This window comes from Bombina bombina, chromosome 6 (genome assembly GCF_027579735.1).
Source record: "Bombina bombina isolate aBomBom1 chromosome 6, aBomBom1.pri, whole genome shotgun sequence".
Classification (NCBI taxonomy): Eukaryota; Metazoa; Chordata; class Amphibia; order Anura; family Bombinatoridae; genus Bombina; species Bombina bombina.
Genome location: NC_069504.1, coordinates 860,039,355 through 860,062,937, shown reverse-complemented (window position 1 = coordinate 860,062,937; position 23,583 = coordinate 860,039,355). Strand labels below are relative to the sequence as shown.

General features: G+C 40.0%; 1 protein-coding gene across 1 annotated transcript; it reads right to left on the bottom strand.

Moving 5' to 3' along the window:
• Positions 1-9,641: 9,641 nt before the first annotated feature.
• On the bottom strand, positions 9,642-12,737 carry LOC128663792 (AP-2 complex subunit alpha-2-like). Its single transcript, XM_053718296.1, has one exon. The coding sequence runs from the start codon at positions 12,576-12,578 to the stop codon at positions 10,353-10,355; it is 2,226 nt and encodes a 741-aa protein (XP_053574271.1). The 5' UTR covers positions 12,579-12,737; the 3' UTR covers positions 9,642-10,352.
• Positions 12,738-23,583: the final 10,846 nt, after the last annotated feature.

Sequence of the window (23,583 nt, the reverse complement as noted above, 5' to 3'; positions counted from 1 at the left end):
TCAGAAGAAGAGGATGCTCCGCGCCGGATGTCTTGAAGATGGAGCCGCTCCGCGCCGGATGGATGAATATAGAAGATGTCGTCTGGATGAAGACTTCTGCCGGCTTGGATGAAGACTTCGGCCCGCTTGGATGAAGACTTCGGCACGATTGGATGAAGACTTCTGCCGGCTTCGCTGAGGACTTCTGCTGCTTCGTTGAGGATGGATGTTGGGTCTTCGAAATCTGTAAGTGGATCTTCGGGGGTTAGTGTTAGTTTTTTTTAAAGGGTTTATTGAGTGGGTTTTAATTTTAGATTAGGGGTTTGGGTTGAAAAAGAGCTAAATGCCCTTTTAAGAGGCAATGCCCATCCAAATGCCCTTTTCAGGGCAATGGGGAGCTTAGGTTTTTTTAGATAGGTTTTTATTTGGGGGGTTTGGTTGTGTGGGTGGTGGGTTTTACTGTTTGGGGGGTATTGTATTTTTATTTACTGGTAAAAGAGCTGATTTATTTGGGGCAATGCCCCGCAAAAGGCCCTTTTAAGCGCCATTGGTAGTTTTGTAGGCTAGGGTTTTTTTTTATTTTGGGGGGCTTTTTTTATTTTCATAGGGCTATTAGATTGGGTGCAATTAGTTTAAATATTTTATAGTTTATTTTTTATTTTTTGTAACTTAGTTGTTAGTTTTTTGTAAATTAGTAATATTTAATAGTAGATTTAAATAATTTGAGTAGGGTTAGGTGTTTAAATATGTAATATAGTTTAATGTAATTTTAGTATAATAGTAAGGGTAGATTAATTATTAGTTTAATATAGTTTAATGTAATTGTAGTATAATAGTTAGGGTAGATTAATTATTAGTTTAATATAGTTTAATGTAATTTTAGTATAATAGTTAGGGTAGGTTAATTAATAGTTTAATATAGTTTAATGTAATTTTAGTATATTAGTTAGGGTAGGTTAATTAGTAGTTTAAGATAGTTTAATTTAATTCTAAAGGTAAGTTTTAATTTATTATACGATAGGGATGAGTTTATATTTAATATAAAGTTAGCGGGTTGTTAGGTTTAGGGATTAATAGGTTTAGTAAGTGGTAGTGATGTGGGAGGCCAGAGGTTTAGGGGTTAATACATTTATTTAGTTGCTTTGGGAGCGGCGGGATAGGGGTTAATAACTTTATTTAATTGCGGTGGGCTCCGGGAGAGGCGGGATAGGGGTTAATACATTTATTTAGTTGCGGCGATGTCCGGGAGCGGCGGGATAGGGGTTAATATATTTATTTAGTGGTGACGGGGTCCGGGAGCGGCGGGATAGGGGTTAATAATATTATGTAGGTGGCAGCGATGTCGGGGCGGCAGATTAGGGGTGTTTAGACTCGGGGTATATGTTAGGGTGTTAGGTGTAAACATAATTTTTATTCTAGCATAGAAATCAATGGGATATCTGGCAGCATCGAACATAAGCTTTCGCTGCTTTCAGACTCCCATTGATTCCTATGGCATCCGCGGCCTCCAGGATGGCGGATTGAAAACCAGGTACACTGGGCCGGAATAGTGGCGAGCGTATCTGTTAGGAGTTTGATAACTAGCAAAAGTTGTCAGATAGTGCCAAATTTGTATTCGGAACATCTGTAATGACGTAAGCATCGATCTGTGTCGGATTGAGACAGGCAGATCGTATGTTACGTCACAGATTTCAACTTTTGCTGGTCTGTAGGCTTTGGTAAATGAGGCGAATCAGGCTCGCCGCAATTACGCTGCGGAATTCCAGCGTATTTTTTGGTTGACGGCTTGATAAATAGGCCTCTATGGGTTAATCTTCCCTTTATTGGGACATTTTCCCTCTTTGGGCTAATATTGTTGGAATACTTTATTAGTATGTGCGTGGCTTATGTTTTATACAGGGATTTATGTATAAACTTAAAAATTTGGCAGCTGGTTTTTTTTTCTTGCTTAGCTAGAACAGGCTAACTGACTGTCAGGTTCCAACTGCTGCACTGTCTCTTTAAGGATCAGTCCACTCTCCAAATACCGCTATTTAAGGGCCGCCTACCCTTCATTCAGTGCTAGTTTAATGTTGTATGTGACCTATTGGGAACTGCTCAATATTCCCTAGCCTCCTAGCTACTATTTGCTTAAGCTAAACGTATCTCCTTTATCTCCTAGTAAAGCTACCTACCGGAACCATACCGAGCTGTTTACAAGCCACTCCAGTAACTTGGCTTTCCTCCAGGGCCATTCGAAGCCTCCACAACACAGCAGCATCAACCGCAACTACAGGACTGTTCGGCAGATCGCTCTGAGCTTCCTGGTGACGTCATCAGCTACGGCCGGTGTCTCAGCTCCCTTCACACCGCAAGCAGCCAGGTCGTATGTCATATCTCTAAAGTGTCCTAATCATTTAGCCTAAAGACTCATGCTATGTGCTGATATTGACTATGCTATATTACCTACCTTGTTTTCTGGCACGTATACTGCTTGAATATACTCACTGCATACTTGCTCTGTCTGCTTGTAAGCTATTGACGCACAGCTTGGTTTCCACTTCACTACCTGCCTAAGTGAAACTGGTCATACATTACCTATATGTGTAGACACCTAACTTAAGGCCAAAACAAGTCACAGGGCTAACAATTGGCATTAACCTGTTGCTGTTAGCTCCGTATCACATCTTAAAGTTATAGCCTGCTACATATGAGATTAGAACAATACTGAATTGTAATTGTGTTAGCTCATACTGATACAGTACCGGACAACTCCAAACAGAGCAAACACTTATTCATCTCTACCATCACATATTATCACATATTAAACTAGCCATAAAAATGAGTTCTGATGATGTAGCAGAACAGCTAACCGCCATGTCCCAGAGAATGGATAGCCTTACTCAGACCATTAGAGACTTACAAAGTGATAACGAAACAGTAAAAATATGCCTCAGGGATTTGTATGCTGCCAAGGCTACTCCTACTGACAACCATCCAGAGCCACAAGTCAGCTTGCCAGAGAAATTCTCTGGTAACAGATCCCACTTCAGGGAATTTAAAAACGCCTGCCTACTTATATTTGAGCTTGAACCACGCACTTATGGCACCGACAGACTTAAAACGCTAATGATCATCTCTTATCTTAGAGCCGAGCCCCATGCCTGGGCTGATACCTACTATGACATACAAGATCCTATACTCAACTCTTTAGAGGATTTCCTAAAAGAGATGTCATCACTGTACGATGATTCCTTTAAACAAGCTTCCGCAGAATCTTCTATCAGAACCCTCAAACAAAACAGACAACCAGTTGAAGACTACATCGCACAATTTAAAATTCATGGCCGAGATTCACTATGGAATGAACCATCCTTAAAAAATAATTTTCGTTTAGGGTTAACAGACGACATTAAGGATGAGTTATCTAGAACGGGGATACCACAGACTCTGGAAGATTTATATACCTTGTCTATTACCATTGATAGATGCCTACGCGAATGGCGCATGGAGAAGTCAGGGTTAACAAGCTCATCCAGGAGATACCCACCTGCTACCCCAGCCACGTACAAGGAACAGGATCTCGTCACTCCTATGGAGATTGGGTTCATAAAAGGCCCCCTTACTCAACAGGAAAAGAATAGGAGACGCATCCTAAACCTGTGTATTTACTGTGCCTCCAAGGACCATGAAGTGAAACACTGTCCAACTTTACAGAAGCAGAAGTCTGGTATGTTCCATTCTCATAAATTTAGGCTCTCACAAAAAAATAGTAACGTGACCTATTTTTTTGTTTCCCTCACATTTCAGTGGCAACAACACAGGGTCAGAACTGAGGCTATAATCGATACCGGGGCATGTGGAAATTTTATTGATCTTGAGTATGTAAGGGCTAATAAAATTCCTGTTATTGCAAAACATAAACCTGTCTTGTTTAATGCTGTTGATAGTACACCCTTGTCCTCTGGTCCGGTCCTACATCAAACTCATCCCTTAACCATAACTACACCTTCCGGTCATTCTGAGGTAATAAGTTTTGATCTTATTTCATCCCCTGTCTTCCCTGTAATTCTTGGCATTGGTTGGATAAGGTTGCATCAACCTAGTTTTTCTTGGCATGATGTGTCTATCTCCCTTACCTCTGATTACTGCAGCACTCACTGTTATCATCAACCCACCTTATCTCTTGTCATTAACACGTCTCTCCCCTCATGTTACTCTGACTATTCTGATGTTTTCAATAAGAAAGATGCTGAATTGCTTCCTCCACATAGGTCCTATGATTGTCCGATTGATCTTCTACCAGGTTCTACCATTCCTTTTGGCCTTATTTACCCGTTATCAAAACCTGAGCTGGACCACTTAAAGGATTACCTACAGGAGAACTTAGACAAGGGTTTTATTAGACCTTCCTCCTCTCCTGCAGGGGCTGGTATCTTCTTTGTTAGAAACAAAGATCTATCGCTTAGACCCTTTATTGATTAAAGGGAGTTAAATAAAAGAACCTGAAAGTACAGATATCTGTTACCTCTAATCCCAGAACTAATAGAGAGGTTACGCGGTGCAAAGGTCTTCACCAAATTGGACCTTAGAGGCACCTATAACCTCATCAGAATCAGATCCGGTGACGAGTGGCTGACGGCGTTCAGGACGCGCTATGGTCTTTTTGAATACACCGTTATGCCATTTGGCCTTTGTAACGCACGGGCTACATTTCAAAACTTTAGTAACGATATTTTCAGGGACATTCTAGACACCTTTATCGTAGTATACTTAGACGACATTTTAATTTTCTCACCCACTCAAGAAGAACACATAGAACATGTCAGAACGGTACTGGCTCACTTACGCAGCCATAGGCTATACGCCAAACTAGAAACATGTTTGTTTAATACCACTGAGGTATCGTTCCTGGGTTACCGCATATCACCCAACGGTATCGAAATGGAAGATACAAAGGTCAGTGCTATTAAAGATTGGCCCATACCTAAATGTAAGAGAGATGTCCAGAGGTTTTTAGGTTTCGCCAACTTTTAACGTAAGTTCATCCACAACTTTGCAGCCATAGCCAAGCCTTTGTCAGACCTCACTAAACTGCATAATACATTTTATTGGTCATAACATGCTCAAGATGTCTTTGACTTGCTAAAGACTCGTTTCACTACTGCCCCTATACTTCAGTTCCCTGAACCAACCTGCAATTTATTCTAGAAGTTGACACCTCTGATTTTGCTTTGGGTGCTGTTCTTTCACAAAGGAAATCCTACAAGGATCCTTTACACCCAGTCGTATATTTTTCCAGGCTGATGTCCCCCGCTGAACTCAACTACCCGGTTGGTGAAAAGGAACTGTTGGCCATTAAATGCTCATTCGATCACTGGCGTCACTTGCTGGAAGGCTCTTCTCTACCTATCATCATTTTAACAGACCATAAGAACCTTCAATACTTGCAGACCAATAGGACACTGTCAGCTCGTCAACTCAGATGGAGTCTCTATTTTTCAAGGTTCCAATACACTATCACTTATCGACCAGGCTCTAAAAAATGGAAAGGCGGACGCACTATCCCAAAAGTATACTAAACCCTCTCATCTAACATATCCGTCTACTGTAGTACCCAAGGAGAATATACTTGCTTTACTCACTGTGCAACCTCAGGACCTACAGATAAGTCAAGACCGTGACTCATCCAAACCCTTGCATCTTCTAAGGAGAGCACCTGATGGACTTCTCTACCACAACCAACTCTTTAACGTACCTCCGGATTTGAGATCTTCTGTTATGCATACCGTTCATGATTCTCCTATCACTGGTCATCTGGGTATCCAGAAAACCATTGATCTTGTACAACGGTCCTTCTGGTGGCCCTCATTGGTGCAATTCGTCAAACAGTATGTCACTAACTGTACTGTCTGTTCCTGTTCGAAACCCTAACGCAAAAAGCCGGTTGGTCTTTTACAACCTTACCCAGTACCAGCCAAACCCTGGACTGACATTTCCATGGACTTCATTGTCGACCTTCCAAGATCTTCCACTTACTCCTGCATCATGGTAGTAGTCAATATGTTCTCAAAAATGGCTCATTTTATCCCTGTCGCCTCACTACCAACTGCCTATCAAACAGCACAGATGTATATCAAGGAGGTCGTCCGCCTCCATGGTTTGCCTACCAGCATACTGACTGATAGAGGCTCTCAGTTTACCTCTAGGTTTTGGAGGCAGCTTTGTAACGTACTACATATCACACAAAAACTCACCACATCATACCATCCTCAGACCAACGGACAGACGGAGAGGACCAATCAATGGCTTGAACAGTACCTCCGCTGTTACTGTTTGCAACAACAAGATACTTGGTCTTCCTTCCTTCCCCTTGCTGAATATGCCTACAACAATGCAACCAATGCTTCAACCAGTCATAGTCCATTATTTGTCAACTATGGTCTTCACCCCTGATTTCACTACTTCCCTAGGATTCAAGCGTCTTGTCCCTAAGTAAACGATACCATCAATGACATCTCGCAAACCTTCGCTCTTATTGAACATAACATCAAGCATGCACAAGCCACCTACAAAAAGTATTACGACCTCCGACGTAAGACTCAACCAACATATCACGTGGGTCAGCGTGTTTAGCTCTCCACAAAAAACCTCAAACTCCATGTGCCCTCCAAGAAATTAGGGAAACTATTCTTCGGTCCTTTCGCTATAGTGGCTCTTCCCAATCCAGTTACAGTTACCTTGCAGTTACCTGCCTCCTTCAAGATACATTCCACTTTCCATGTGTCCTTGGTAAAACCTTGTACGTCGTCCATCCCATCCTCCAACTTCACTACCGACCTATTAGACCCCACAACTGACCGACAGTTCAAGATTCATAGCATTCTGGATTCTAGATTACGTAATGGCCAGCTTGAATATCTCATACACTGGTTGGGTTTTGATCATGCCGATGATTCCTGGGAACCCGCCGCTAACTTATCCATGGCCAGACTGGTATCCTTCTTTCATAGACGCAATCCTGACAGGCCGTCTCCGTAAAACCTCACAGAGGTTTTCCTTGTGGGGGGACTATGTCAGGTTCCAACTGCTGCACTGTCTCTTTAAGGATCAGTCCACTCTCCAAATTCCTCTATTTAAGGGCCGCCTACCCTTCATTCAGTGCTAGTTTAATGTTGTATGTGACCTATTGGGAACTGCTCAATATTCCCTAGCCTCCTAGCTACTATTTGCTTAAGCTAAACGTATCTCCTTTATCTCCTAGTAAAGCTACCTACCGGAACCATACTGAGCTCTTTACAAGCCACTCCAGTAACTTGGCTTTCCTCCAGGGCCATTCGAAGCCTCCACAACACAGCAGCACCAACCGCAACTACAGGACTGTTCGGCAGATCGCTCTGAGCTTCCCGGTGACGTCATCAGCTACGGCCGGTGTCTCAGCTCCCTTCACATCGCAAGCAGCCAGGTCGTATGCCATATCTCTAAAGTGTCCTAATCATTTAGCCTAAAGACTCATGCTATGTGCTGATATTGACTGTGCTATATTACCTACCTTGTTTTCCGGCACGTATACTGCTTGAATTTACTCACTGCATACTCGCTCTGTTTGCTTGTAAGCTATTGACGCACAGCTTGGTTTCCACTTCACTACCTGCCTAAGTGAAACTGGTCATACATTACGTATATGTGTAGACACCTAACTTTAGGCCAAAACAAGTCACAGGGCTAACAATTGGCATTAACCTGTTGCTGTTAGCTCCGTATCACATCTTAAAGTTATAGCCTGCTACATATGAGATTAGAACAATACTGAATTGTAATTGTGTTAGCTCATACTGATACAGTACCGGACAACTCCAAACAGAGCAAACACTTATTCATCTCTACCATCACATATTATCACACTGACAAACTGCTTGAGTCTGTAACCGGCTGCAGCTACTTGCATCTTATGTTGTAGGCAGAGGGGAATGCTTGCCTTTTACTTGCTGCATAGTTTCCTTTCTCTGCCGGTCATGTGACTTCTCTCTGCTGTTGGATATTCCCGGAGCGGAGCTGCGTCATTGAATTTCAGTCTCTTCAGTGTCGATCTACTATACGATCGTTTTAGAGACTTCTGACAGCCAAATTGTGGTATTAAAAATTCTTAAAGTGACAGTGTATTTAAAAAAAATTCTACAATTTGGGGAATGTTTTATTTAGTATTATAGACATGGACCAAGATTCTGTGTTTTTTTACAAATGTTTGTTACGCCTAGAGACACAAATTGTTTTGCCTATGCAATTCTGTGCTGCATGCTGAGCTAGAACACTTCAATTTAAAGATAAATTGTTGCCCAATGTCTCTCAGGATGATGCTCTTCAGGCAATGCCACAACTTTCTCCTAAAACGTCCCAAGCCTCTATGGTGTCACATACAGTGCCCTGCAGTTGCTCTAAGCCTCCTGGAGGAGTTCATTTGCCTGCAGATTTTGCTGCACAGGTATATTCTGTGGTATCTGTGGCATTGCTGGGAAAACGCAAGAGGAAAATTAGACATTCAGATAGTAAGGTTTCTGTTCCACCTACTGCTACGCTGGTTGCCCTCCCTCATAAGTCTGATGAGGAGGATACACCGGTAGCCTCTGAGGGTGAAATCTCAGATTTGGACAGTATTATTCCTTCATCTGATACTGAAGAAGTAAACTTAATATTTAAAGGGACACTGAACCCAAATTTTTTCTTTCGTGATTCAGATAGAGCATGAAATTTTAAGCAACTTTCTTTTTTTTTATTTTTTATTTAAACTTTATTATATCATATAAATATACAGAAAAGAAGCAAACAACAAATAGTGATTAATGGCATTAGAGGTGATACTCAATGACTACAAGGTCAATGAAGTAGGCCTGAAAAAGACATTAATCTTCATAGAAGCAAAAAAGAGTGATAAAATAAGCGACAATGAATAAGCCTCAGAAACCCCGCCCCCCAAAAAAAAGGATAAAGTCCCTCCAAACCTTCCCAAAGGAGTTATTTTTTCTCCTCTCTGATCTATAATCATAGGTCGCTATTATTGCAGAGTATATCAATAATGTCTTTGCCTCGTTAACAAAGGGAACTCTAGAGCTAATCCTGTTTTTTAAACTGTAGTTTCCTAAGAATTATTATAGCTGTTATGATAAAGTTGCTTTTTCCCCCCATAAGTCTTGAGAAGCCAACAGAATAATAGATTCCATTGATAGGATTACTTTGATTTGTGTTACTTGGGAAAGAAAATACGCAATTTTAAACCAGAATTGTTTCACTCTTGGACAGTCCCATAAAAGATGGCCTAAATCTGGATCATTTTGAGAGCATTTAGGACATTGATTTTTAACTTTCTTATTCCACTTGGCTACTCTTTGTGGTGTAAGGTAGTCCCTGTTCACTAGCCTAAATTAAGATTCCCTTTAATATGCTGAGGGGCATAATGATTGAGTTTTTTTAAGACTTCTAATAAGATGACTGGGAAGATCGGGCAAATCCAAAGTGTTCGCCCATAAAGAAGTTAGCTCTATTGAGCATTTTCCCCCCTCTGCTGCCCTCAAAGTTTATAAATAGATGATAAAGACCATTTTCCAGGATTAGTAGTGTCCAATAAAGGGTGATCTAACCATAATTGGGGAAAGTTTCTTGCAAGTTTACAGATATAACTTTTTTTTTTTTTTTTTTTTTTTTTTAGGTATAAGGAATATTTATTGTCACTGAGATGATGAGGAACTGGAAGGCAGGAATAAAGATCACAAAGACATTGGTTTTGGTAACAGTACGAGGAGGAATTAGAACTGCTCAGAGAGCAGGTCACATAATCTCTGGGACACCTCTTCTTTACTTGTGCGTATGGTGAGCCGATACATCTGGGCCTGTACATTAGGTTCAAGTCGCAGCAGGCATCCCACTTGTCGGGATTTTGTCTGAATAATTCCAGCTGCCACAAAATTGGACGGATTTGGATCCACGTTTTCCAAAAGAGCAGGGCCAAATCCAATGATCTTAGCCTTTGTGATCTCTGAATCCATAGGAAGTTTAGCCTTAAAAATATTTTGCACCTCTTGGTTTGGGCTGCTAAGCTGCTTCCAGCGCTGAAAGAAGTCCTGAGCCTCCATGTCTGTGGGTTGAAAGACCTTGTTTAGAGTGATGGGCAGCTTCACTGAAACGTTTTGGACTGCTCCTCCATACCTGAACTGAATGTTTAGAACAGGGGCTTCCACAAATTCCTGGATGCATTCAATGTTCACCACCTGCTGCAACTGAGCACCTCCGTCTATGGTGGACTCTACCGTCTTGGACTGCAGATTGAGGCTAGCACTTAGCTCTTCTGAGCAGATTAAAGTTGGAGTGAAATTCTGAAATTGAGCAGACATCTTGTTTCCTTAGAAGATAAACGTCCGGCCAAGATTTTGCCAAAACTCCGATTTCAACCCAATTTGGAGAAGTTGGTTCTCAAAAAGGACCCCATTATTCTTACAAATAAACCTTGGGAAGTTCTCATCTGTACTTGTAGAAACAGCAGCAGCGGGTGAACTAGGATCAGCAAAGACATCAACAAGCAGGCTCCCGGCAGTCGAGGAAGCAGGTGCAGCAGGGCTAGAACCGGAAGGTGCCCCCAGGCCTAACAGGTCAGCAGACGGGGAGGGGGTGGACGCTGTGCTGACAGGGGCGGGCTCAGTGCCCTTATTCACATCAGACGTACTCTTCTCCTTCTTGGTATCTTCTAGATCGGTCACTGTGCTTGGACCCTTTTTCTTCTTCAGCTTGGCTAAAATAGAGGACTCTCGCTCAGGAAATGGTGGCATCTCCTCCAGGACGGTGGCCAGGATATCATTGCTGGCAATAGAGCTAAGACGCAGGTATTCTATGGCTCGCTGCTGTAACTCGACATCCGCATTCCTGAGCTGACTGTCGCTCCGTAGCACATCTTGGATAGTGGGTTTGATTTCGGGGAATAAATTGATGAACTTTATGTAGGCCGAGAGGAGTAGTGCCCGGGTTGGCACACTGCACAGGTGAAACTTGGAGTGCAGCAAGTTAAACTGAATTAATGGACTGGATCGAGGATCACCAGCAATGAGGTTCCCAAACTCGCCCAAGATGTACCCTCCGACCTTCACCAGATTTTCATGACATGCAGGAGCCTGAAGAGCCTCAAAGACGGTCTTAGCTGCATAACCCTGAACATCATCCCTGTTAATCACTATCTGGATGACGCGGTACCAGACCTCCTCGCTGACATAGTCGCCTGCAACTCGGATGAGGTTTAAGATAGTGTCTACATACCAGGTGTAATCCACAGCATACTTCTCTGCAAGAATTGCTACTTTTAGCACAATCTCCTCCCGGATGGCATAATCTGCTGTTTCCAGGTAATTCAACATTTCTGCTACAATCTGCTGAGCGTTGCTCCTGTCACACATAGCGTACAGAAGATCCACCGCGCGCTGTCTGACACTCACGTCCCTTTCTGTCTTCAGTGCATTAATGACAGTTTCAATATGCGTTTTGACCGCTTCATGCGAGAACTCGGAGCTGGCTAATGTGCACATGCTCTCCAGCGCCAGGTAACAGAGGTTGGTCTCCCGATGCTGTAGGAACTGGCCCAGTTGGTTGCAAGCTCTGACCAGCAGGTTGGGTTCACTGTCGTGGTAAATGATAAGACTGATGGCCTCAAACAGCACAGCATTTTTAGCGTTGGAATGCTGCACTTTTTTGGATTTGGGGGGTTCCTGTGCCTTGTTTAGGATAGTCTCTAAGCACTCAGTCAGTCGGCCACGGACTGCAGGGTCCTCTGGGGGAGGATAACACTGCAACAGCCGTAATAGCTTCACGGACAGCCAGGGAGCGGGAACAAAGTAGTACGTGTAATCTTGCAAGTCTGTAGAAGCCGAGGTGATGATCCTGCTCAGTCTGGACACAGCCAATGATACAGATGTTTTAAACTCTTCTGGGTTCTTCTGTGCCAATGTAGTGATAAGACTGCTTGCAGCTGTGACCACGCCCAGGTGTTGGTCATTAAGAAGGTGCACCACTCGAGATGTCCACTCAGTAGTAAGCATGAGGTCCGGAGAGGTGCGGTACAGACGCAGCAGGCAGAGGGCGGCACTCTGTTTAACACTGTCCATTGTGTCCCCGGCAACCAGAACTCTTGGGATCTCTCCAGCAAAAGCCTCTGCCATCTCTCTGCTGCCCACATTGGCAATGCAGTGAAGGGCCAGGTTCATAAACGTAGGATTGCGGCTGGATAGGTCATTCTTGATGGCGTTGTTAATTAGCCAAATTAGTTCACTGTTTGAGTTCACCAGAACAGAAATAAAGAGATAACCAATTTGCTTCTCTGTGTACTTGTTGGAGCTCAGCAGATTCACCGCCTCCATATGACCAAAGTCAATATCATGGCCAAGCAGGAAGATAAATAGCAGCTTGCAGACATATTTCTTCTTGCTGTAACCGTCCAAAGCTTTGTCTCCTTTAAATTTAGAGCGAATGTTGGCCAGCTCTTTGTTAATCCTCTTTATCTCAGCTTCTTTGCTTTTACAATTTCTGATGTCAGATATGAACACGGCCAGGCCCCGCATCCCGTCCCCCTTGGATACTGCCGGCATCTTCCCTTATACCGAGGGGGGCAAAGCCCAGGGAGCAGCCGAAATCCTGAGACAACGCGCCTGGCGGCCTCCTAGCAATCTCCGGCTGATCCGTGCAGCTGGGACTATTTCTCCGCTATCTCCTCTCTCCTAACCCGGCCGACTACGGTCTCCCCCCCTCCTCTGCCTCCTCCCCAGATATAACTTTTTAGTTGAAGAAAATAAAATTTATGTTTAGTTTGAACTGTCGCAAATTTATCTTGGAACTTAACAAAGTTATACAGTTTCTTTGAATCTGGATCGTAAAGATCTTTAATAGTTAAAGGTTTAGTCAGTGACCAGTTATTAAATATGTTAACTAAATTTCCCAGAGGAAAGTATTAATTCCCTTGTACTCGCAGCCACTTAGAAATAATAGATGGATATCCAAGGAGCCTCATGGCTTTCCTCCATGATACTAGAATATCTCTAAATAAAGGGTGAGTAGAGATTGTCTTTCCCAAGATTTTGTTAGATGCATGTACCAAAAAGCTTAAGGAGTGTGGGAAACTCGCCTGCTCTTCTAGATATTTATTAGAAAATTTAAACGACTGTAATAACCAATCAATTGGCAATCGCAAGATGGTTGCAAGATTGTACCACTCCAGATTTGGTAAAGCCAGTCCCCCTCTGGGATAAATTTGGTGCAAATTTTCAAGTTTTATTCTTGCTTTCCTCCCACTCCATAAGAAGTATCTCAAAGCTTGATTGAAGCGCCATAAATCAAGTTTCTTAATCAAAAGAGGAAGCATCCTAAGTATATATAGGATTTTGGGAATTATAAACATCTTATAGAGGTTAATCTTACCCAAGATCGAGACAGGGAGAGCTGCCCAACTCTTCATCTTATCTTTACTATCCTAAAGAATTGGGGAAATATTATCCCCATACCAATCCACGGGGTTGGCAGTGATTTTTAGACCTAGATATTCCAAAACGTTTGTTTGAATAAATTGGTATGATTGAGAATAATTCAATTTCTTCAACCAAAGTATCTTAGATTTTGAGAAGTTGGTCTTATGACCAGAGACAGCACCATACTTATCCAAAAGGTTCAAAACAAGGTTAGTGGAATCTTTAGGGTTAGCCACAAAAAGAAGGAGATCATCGGCGAACAACTACGTTTTTAATGCCATGTTGCGTATAATAATTCCTGATAGGGTCTCTCTCAACTTGATGGCCAAAGGTTCTATTATTAAATCAAATAGGAGCAGAGATAGGAACAGCGTTGACGGGTGCCCCTTGAAAGTGTGAAGGACTTAGAGATGCCATTGTTAAATATTAAGGATGCCTTAGTGTCTGAATATATATTACTAATCCGATCAACAAAATTACCTTTAAAACCAAACCTTCTTAAAGCCTCGACCAAAAATGGCCATTCCACTCTGTCAAAGGCCTTCTCTGCATCCAAAGATAGCAGGAAGGCCTCCGGCAGAGCAGAGTGATCACCACTATACAGGCAGATTTCGTGTAGGATTTTCCTTATATTGATTTCTGACGTTCTCCCACTCACAAAGCCCACTTGATCGCGGTGGACGATTTTAGGTAAAATTACCTTCATCCTCTCTGCTAAGACTTTCATCAAAATCTTGTTATCAAGATTTAGCAGAGAAATTGGTCTATGTGAAGTATCTTCTGAGGCGTCTGTTATTTTTGGGGATCAAAATGATGTTAGCCCTTTTAAAATGCTCAGATATCTTAAAGTTATCTTCAAAATAAGTTTTATACAGATCCATTAAGACCAGGATAATCTCAGAATTTAAGTATTCTCTTCAGCAGATGGTTCCAAAAGTTTTTATTAGGGACATTTGGACCATATACATTTATTATTAGATAGTTTTGGTTCTGGATCCACAGTCTCACAAGCAGATATCTGCCCTCTTTATCCTTTATAACTTTACTAATCTTATACCCAAGATTTTTATGAAGCAATATCATTACCCCTCTCGCTGCCTTTTTATATGAGGAAAAAAGTGAGTCCCCAAGCCACTTAGCTTTGATTTTGCTATGTTCAAGATCCGAGAGGTGTGTCTCCTGGAGACAGATTATATTGAAGACTTTTTTATTTAAATAATTCAAAACAGCTTTCCTTTTGACTGGGGAGTGAATCCCTCCCACATTCCAAGTCAAAATCTTTATTGTCTATCTCTCACTGTTAGGAACTATATACCATAGGAAAGAAGGGGGGGGGAGAGAAGGAGGGGAAGAGGGAAGAAAAAAAAAGGCGAGTTCACACTTCCCAGAGCTACGACTCCATAGTGACATTTCATCAAAAAACATAAATCGCTGTATCAATTGTGTGCAGGAACATAAGCTATACCCTTACACAGGTCTAAATAACCCACAAGGAGGCACATACATCAAAACGTCCAAAGTTACTTAAAGGGTAGTTAATAATAACATTAAATAGTAAGTATAAATACGTGGCTATAATAACAGACAATACTATACAGCGCATGTCTCAATACACTTGTGTTCAAAAGAAAAAAGTGCAATTGTCTTATTTTTGAGAGCAAAAGATAAGTATTAATCAACAAACCAGTGAATATCATTAGTGTCTATATTGCAAAAAAAACGGAAAAAAAAAACCAGGTTTAAAAATTCATAAGAATGTCCCCCCGAAGAAGTTAATATTAACCAAAAAAAAAGTAGACCAAAAAATATTAACTGAAAAAAAAAAAAAAAAGATATGAACTATTCATAGTTCTCTTTGCAGCCAAAAATTAAAAAGTGCTTTGAAACATGAGATGGCCTAAGCCAATTAAGATCAGCAGATTTATAAATAATCTGTGATATGTAATAGGATGTGGAAGAGGAAAAAAACCCCAACCCCCCCCCCCACAAATAGACATATAAATAAATTGTCCATAATCCTCCTTACAGCAAAAAGTGGGAGGTAAAGTTAAAACATATATTGATCTACACCAGTTTAAGATCAACAAGATTATAGATAAACTGTGATGTAAAATAGAATATGGGAACTCCACAAAAAAACAACAACAAAAAAACCCCCAAAAACAAATACAATAGAGCAGAGGCTCTCATTAAACCAGCATTATTATTTTGGTTTCATTATCTAGAAAGGTTTGAGCTGCTTCTGGAGATTCAAAAATAAAAAAAATTTGAACCAGATTTGATCCTTAGCTTTGCTGGATAGAGGAGGGAAAAGAATCTTTAATCCGTCACCAGACGAGAACAAATAGTTGAGAATTGTCTCATTTTAAAAGAAGTCTCCACTGAAAAGTCCTGGAACAACAAGATCTTTGCTCCATTAAACTGAAGATTCTGCTGTTTCCTAAAAGCTTGACGAAGCTCAGCCTTTCCCTGGAAATTCAGAAACTTCGCGATTACTGGGCGCGGTTTCCTCAGCTCCTGCGGTGGAGAATCTGGTTCTCTTCCCATTCTGTGGATTCTTTCTACTGTAAAAAGATGCTTATCTTGTTGAATACCCAAAAGCTTTGGGAGGGTCTCTTCCGCAAATTTCTTTAAAGCTTGATACTTAAGGGATTTGGGTAAGCCAATCAAGCGTAAATTATTACGTCTTGCTCTATTCTCAATGTCCTCTATTTTATTAGATAGAGTTGTATTTTGCTTTAATAAAAATGCAAGCTTTAATTCCATAGAGTTTTGAAGATCATCACAGTTGGAAACTCTTTGTTCAAGTTGTTTTAATATATCCCCCTGTGCCCTAATTTCTCCCACGATTACATCTAATCTTGTGTGGATATCTGAGTAGCGATATCAAGGGCACCAGGGGGATCAACTGATTTTTCTTCTATAGTTGATTTATTAGGAGAGTTTGTGGCTTTGTTGTTTTTTTTTAACCAAGTTTTTTAATTTGGGAGACATTTTTGTTTATTGGAGGTATTTATCCATAGACCTCTAGGTTATAGCTTTTCCTTTAGTAGCGTTGGTGATCAAAAAGTAGGCTTTGTAACCTAGATAAGCTACCACTTACAGCACCATCAGGAGCTTAATTTTATAAAACATTAGGGTTCATCTCCCATCATATATGACAAGATTTGAAATTGATCAGTGTTGATACATAACCATTCAAATTAAGGCTGCTATATAGGTACTTACAATTCCCCAGCTGAATTGCTCAAGCCAACCCCTAATGCCACATTACCTCCATAGAAGAAAATTAATTCTCTTGGTTAGCTGAGGTTTAAATAGAGCAACATAACAGCATCTTTTAAACACATGGAAGGCCACTCATGAAACGGTAAATGCATAAATAGTACCTTATTGATAAGAGTGTACCCGTCTGTAATCCTCAATTATTGGGGGTTTGGAGAGGCCACCTGCTTAAAATATGGGGCGATGTCCTGCCCACCGAAATCCCTCAGGAACCTCCAATTAGTTGGGTCTGGAGTAGCAGCAAGAAGACCCTAGACTGTCCAAACGGCTCGAAATGTGGCAACCCCAGAGGTTCTGTTACTAACCACTGTGCAACGATACACCTGCCCACTCTCCACCGAGGACCCCTTCCCTCCACAGGTCTCCACTGGGGCATAAACCGAGCAGCCCAAGAGAGTAAGTGCCATGGCTATCTCGCTGCTCTGCTTGCGCCGCTCCTGTCTGACTAGCATTGCAACGTGCTGATGTCACGAGCCAATCCCCTTTTTGGGCCTTTAAGCAACGTTCTAATTTACACCTAATATCAAATTTTCTTTATTCTCTTGGTATCTTTATTTGAAATGCAAGAATGTAAGTTTAGATGCCGGACCATTTTTGGTGAACAACCTGGGTTGTCCTTGCTGATTGGTGGATAAATTCATCCACCAATGAAAAAGTGCTGTCCAGAGTCTGAACCAAAAAAGCTTAGATACCTTCTTTTTCAAATAAAGATAACAAGAGAACAAAGAAAAAATGATAATAGGAGTAAATTAGAAAATTGCTTAAAATTGCATGCTCTATCTGAATCATGAAATAAAAAAATTGGGTTCAGTGTCCCTTTAAGCTTGAACACCTTTGTGTACTGTTAAAGGAGGTATTAGCTACTTTGGTCGACTCTGATACTTCTGTGGTTATTAACCCTAAGAAGTCTAGTAAACTTAATAAATACTATGATGTTCCTTCCTCTGTGGAAGTTTTTCCTGTCCCAGACCGTGTGACGGAAATTATTTCACAGGAATGAGAGAAGCCAAGATTCCTTTCTCCCCGTCTCCCGTATTTAAAAAGATGTTTCCTGTTGCTGATTCCATTAAAGATTCTTGGAGCACGGTGCCTAAAGTAAAAGGGGCTATTTCTATTCTACTGGCTAAGAGAACTACGATCCATATAGAGGATAGCTGCTCCTTTAAGAATCCCATGGACAAAAAGCTGGAAGCTTATTTTAAGAAGATGTATGTCCATCAATGTCTTCAATGGCAACCAGCAGTTTGTATTGTCAAAGTAGCAAGTGCGGCATCTTATTGATGCGACGCCTTGTCTGAAACAATTTTAGTAGAGACTTCGTTGGAGGAGATACAAGATAGGATTGATGCTCATAAACTAGCCAATTCCTTTATTTCTGATGCTAACATGCAAGTTATTAGACTGGGAGCCAAGATGTCTGGCTTCACTCTCCTAGCCTGCAGGGCATTGTGAGTAACATATTGGTCAGCTGATGTTACCTTTAAGTCCAAGCTTCTGGTGCTTCCTTACAAGGGTAAGACCTTGTTAGGACCTGGTCTGGCAGAAATAATTTCTGATCTTTTCTACCGCAAGACATGAAGAACAGTCTCAAAGGATGTCAAAGTAATTTTCGTTCCTTTCATAACTTCAAAGATCAAAAGTCTTCCTCTCCTTCCAAGCAGGAGCAGTCCAAGTCTTCTTGGAAGCCCAATCAGTCTTGGAATAAGGGGAAGCATTCAGAGAAATGCTCAGCTAAGTCTAAGTCAGCATGAAGGGTTGGCTCCCGGTCTGGGTTTGGATCAAGTGGGGGGCAGACTTTCCCTGTTTTGTCAAGCTTGGAGATGAGATGTCCCAGATCCTTGGTCTGTGGACATAGTATCTCAGGGTTACAAAATAGAATTCAAAACTTTTCCTCCCAGGGGCAGATTCCACCTCTAAAGATTATCTGCAGACCAGGTAAAATGAGAAGCCTCCTTGAACTGCATTCAGGACTTTTCCTCCCTGGGAGTGATTGTTCCAGTTTCAGTAAGAGAACAGGGTCTATGATTCTATTTAAATCTGTTTGTGGTCTAAAGAAAGAGGGAACTTTTCGACCCATTTTAGACCTCATCTGCAACAAACTGTGTTACAACTTGCCACAACAGTGCACCTCAAAAATTTCAGAATTCAAAAAGACTTGCACCCATCCCTCATAACATTTGTGAATTGCAAGACCCTCTTTTATAATTAATGGCACATCTATCTTGTAACAATCCATTTCTCGGTGTAAAGGGCGAGTTTCACCGTGAAGGATAAAGACATAACATATACCTTCAGAAAATGATAGAACAAACAAATGAAAACGAACAAACTTCCTATATCAATCAGTCCACTCTAACATATGGAGAAAACCTTGAATACAGTAAAAACATGATCTAATTTGTTAAAGGGACATGAAACACAGTTCCAATTTATTTCTATGCACTACTGGGAGCCAAAGGCAAGAGGCATAAATGTGCAGCAACCAATCAGTAGCTAGCTCTTAGTAGTGCATTGCTTCTCCTGAGCCTACCTAAGTATGCTTTTCAACAAAGGATACCAAGTAAACAAATGCAAATTAGATAATATAAGTAAATTGTAGAATTGTTTAAAATTGAATCATAATAGTTTAACCCCTTCGCTACAAGGAATTTAATAGAAAAACAGAGAGAGAGAGAGAGAGAGAGAGAGGAGAGAGAGTACTGTGTGACGTAGTACCTGCGTCCAAATGGCACAAGGGGTTAATTTTGAATTTGCTTTTACAGTATAGAGAAGCATAATGGATTTTTATTAAAGACAAAAGAACCACTGGGAATGAATACCCATTGGAATATTGATCTATTAAAGGGGTAATTGCAGTAAACAAAAGTTCAGTTTTGAAGGTTATTTTTCTATCACTATATGGTATTGAGAATGGTACAAAATGATTTGTTAGAATTTAGAATTTGTAATATTTGTTTTTAATTTGTACATTTAGGTTTTCAAATGTTAATGTATATTCCTCTCGCATATACCATAACCTGCACTGGGTGCCTCTATGAGCCGTAGTTGTAAAGATAGAAGGAAATGTGATTTGTAATAGTAGTGACATTTTGAAAGTTCCTAGGGTAATAATTATAGATCAGAATAGGGGGAATTGATCATAACCAAAATTTTATATAGTGCCAATAAACACCCTTCACATACCAATCATATATACAAATTCAAAAATAGCTGTCAACTTTATTGTACTATGATTTAGTTATTACCAATAGCAATGCCACTTCCGGTCCAGGTGCAATTGTTAATGCAAGGGGTTTTAAAAGCGGATAGCTTTGCAGAAAAGACAGTCGTCTATGAGAAAGTTCATCCGAGAAATGCGTCAGATGTTGTGCTTTTGGGGGTCATGCGTTGCCACACATTAACTGTAGTGCACTTATGATTTCAATATTGGATTAATAAAGGCTATGTTTTACGTAGTTCCTATATATGAGACTTTATTACTGTTTTTGACAAGGTAGCTGTAACAGTATAACAGTGTATGCAAGCTTCATAAATAGTTTTTTAATATTTTGTATATTTTGTGTCTATCTTTTACAACTTACATTGCACTTTGTATTTGTTCTATGTAAAATAAAACTGTCAGCTTCAGTTTCCCAGAAATATTCATTACTTTCTAAGGGCCCGATGATCAAAGATTCTCTAGTTTGGAGAGAATTTATAATGCAGACTTCACAGTGAGAACTTATAATATTGCGACTGCACTGTAACAAATATGTTCTATATTAATAACACGTTTATTACAATATTATACATATAACACTTTCAGAACAGTGAGAACTTCTTTTGGAAATAAAGAAAAAAACTAGAAGGTTGATGCTACTGTCTTCTATGAAATATTAATATCACAAACATATATTATAGCATTATACAATAAAATACATATAAATAAAACACTGAAAATGCATGTATAATATACCCACAACCCCGAAGCTCTTATAGGTTTATTAGTATTAATATGTTGTTTTTTTTTGTCTTTATTAACAATGGAGATCACAGACATAAGGAATATATAAGTGTTCCGTGGGAGTTTGATGGGCGTTTCTTAGGAGTAACCTGTAATTTAATGGGGAAGCTTAGTATTTAGTCTTGGTATACAGACAGAGATAAGATAAGGACATTTGTGTGTGTGTATAAAGTGATAAGGTAAGTAGATTTGATTTCCCTGCAACCTCAGACCATTTTAATGGGATGTGATTTCAAAGAACAAAACCAGATATTTCACTTACAAAAATAAACCTAAATGAACAATGTATTCTGCATTTTATACTCTGATGTTGGTACAGCTTCTCATTGGAAACACATTTAGGGAAACAGTTTTAAAGTACACTGTCCATACAACTTTCTATCATACCTCACTACAAACTGACAGGACCAGATCAACTAGAAACTCTAAACGCAACTGAGCTGACCCAGCCCTTTATGCTCTATTAACCTTTAGAACTAGTCAGCTGACCTCGCTTCCCCTCCACTAGAATCCCTTTATTAATACCAGATAACTTGGCCCGCAGTTAGACTCCAGCAGAGTTCTGAAGTCTTCTGGAGCAGGTGTAACATATACTTTTATATTTTACCCAGTCTATAATATAGACATGGACTTTGTAATCATCTATGCTAAACAGGGTTTGTATTACAGTATTTGATTATGTTTTTTTACTACATGCTATTGAAGCAGCATTTGCCTTTATTGTTTTATGTTTTTGTTTACAATATTAAAATGTTTTAATAGCATATTTTTGTAGCATATGAATTTGTGACTATATTCAGGAGCAGTGAGAATTACACATAGTTATAAGGCTTGTCTGTATCACCGCCAGATTTACATCCTGGTCTGTTTGGACCAAGTCAATGTGTCAAACTGGAAAACAAATTACATCTATCACCAATTTTGCTTTGTTCTCTTAGTATTCTTAGTTGAAAGCTTAAACTATGAGGTTCATATGCTAATTTCTAAGCCCTTGAAGGCTGCCTCTCATCTCAGGGCATTTTGACAGTTTTTCACCACTAGAGGGTGTTAGTTCATGTGTTTCATATAGATAACACTGTGCTCACGCACGTGGAGTTCCTAGGAGCCAGCACTGATTGGCTAAAATGCAAGTCTGTCAAAAGAACTGAAATACGAGGGCTGTCAGAAGATGCTTAGATTCAAGATTATCACAGAGGTAAAAAGTGTCTTTAAATAACTATGTTGGTTATGCAAAACTAGGGAATGGGTAATAAAGGGATTATCTATCATTTAAAACAATAAATATTCTGGTGTAGACTGTCCCTTTAAATACAAACATTCCAACCCCTTTGGCGATTGGTAGCTCGAATGAGAATCTAGGTCCCTGATGTAATACTACTTATTGAGGATTACATTTTATTTCATAATACTAAACTGAACTCTATTTTCTAGCATTATCTGATGAGTTCCATAGTTTGGTTTTCGAAATTATCTGACTAATGATCCAACAAGTTCATCTTATACATTATGATAATGACAGGGTTACGACTAGGGTTGCCACCCGTCCCTTAAAATACAGAACACTTATAAGTTACACATGCTGCAGGGTGGAATATGAATAGTGCTGTCCAAAAACACAATACATGTTCCTCCCTGCACACCCTGCAGCATGTGTAACTTATAAGTGTCCAGGAAAACATGGCTGAGGTGGTAACCCTAAATACGACAACCCTTTCCCTATCAACAGCTGCTTGCGCTCAGTAAAATTCCTTTCAGCCGTTAGCTAACAAACACTTTGTGACATTTCCAAGTAATAACAACAACTTTGTGACAGTGCCGAGTAAAAACAACAACTAATACTTGCTGTGGGAGCTATATAGTTATTGCAACAATATCTTATGCTAGATGTAATTGGGTGGGGTCAGTCACAAACATTTTTGGGCTGTCTGAACCGGTTGTAAAGTCATTACATCAGCCCCAAAAGCAATTAAATTACTCAATCAGGTCTCACTAACCTAAGACATGCTTGTTGCTACAACCAATTATAAGTTTCCTTTGTGTGTGAGCTATGTTTATTTACTTAAAGGGGCATGAAACCCAACAATCTATTTCTATTATGAAATGTGCTTTGTTTTCTTGGAATCCGTAGTTCAAAGATTAACAATAAACTATTGTGAGCTAGCTGAACAAATAGGATAGACCAATGACGAGAGGTATATATATATGTGCAGCCACCAATCAACAGCTATCTCCCAGTAGTGCGTTGCTGCTCCTGAACCTACCTAGGTAAGCTTTTCAAGAAAATATACCAAGAGAATGTAGTAGGAAATTTGATAATAGAAGTAAATTGAAAAGTTCATTAAAATGGTATGCTCTGTCTCAGTCATGAATGAAACATTTTTTAAATAAACAAACAAGTAGGACTACATGCAAATAATGGGGGTTTAGTTACTGGTTCCATTAATCATATAAAGGACATATTACTTACAACTATGCAATTATGGCATAAGAAAAGGGTGGTATTAATCAATAGCAAACATTTAACCCCTTCCCGCCGTTAGAAAGTTCTATGCCATCCTAACTGCACTAGGCTTTTACCATTCGGCTGTCCTGAAACATTAGCCAATTTTATTTATTTGTTTACATCAGAACTTTGTTCCAATTTAGACAAATGAGTCCCGGCAGGAAGGTGTTAAGTAAACATTCTTAATATATATATATATATATATATATATATATATATATATATATATATATATATGATATATATAAATATTAATTAAAATGGAAAGTTTTTTGTTTCTTCTCTTAGAAACCATGGAATATAATATGGTATATTTTAATATTTGCTAGGAAAAACAATAG

What these genes read in the sequence shown, in the direction of transcription:
- LOC128663792 (XM_053718296.1), bottom strand. Translation starts at nt 12,578, where the DNA reads ATGCCGGCAGTATCCAAGGGGGACGGGATGCGGGGCCTGGCCGTGTTC.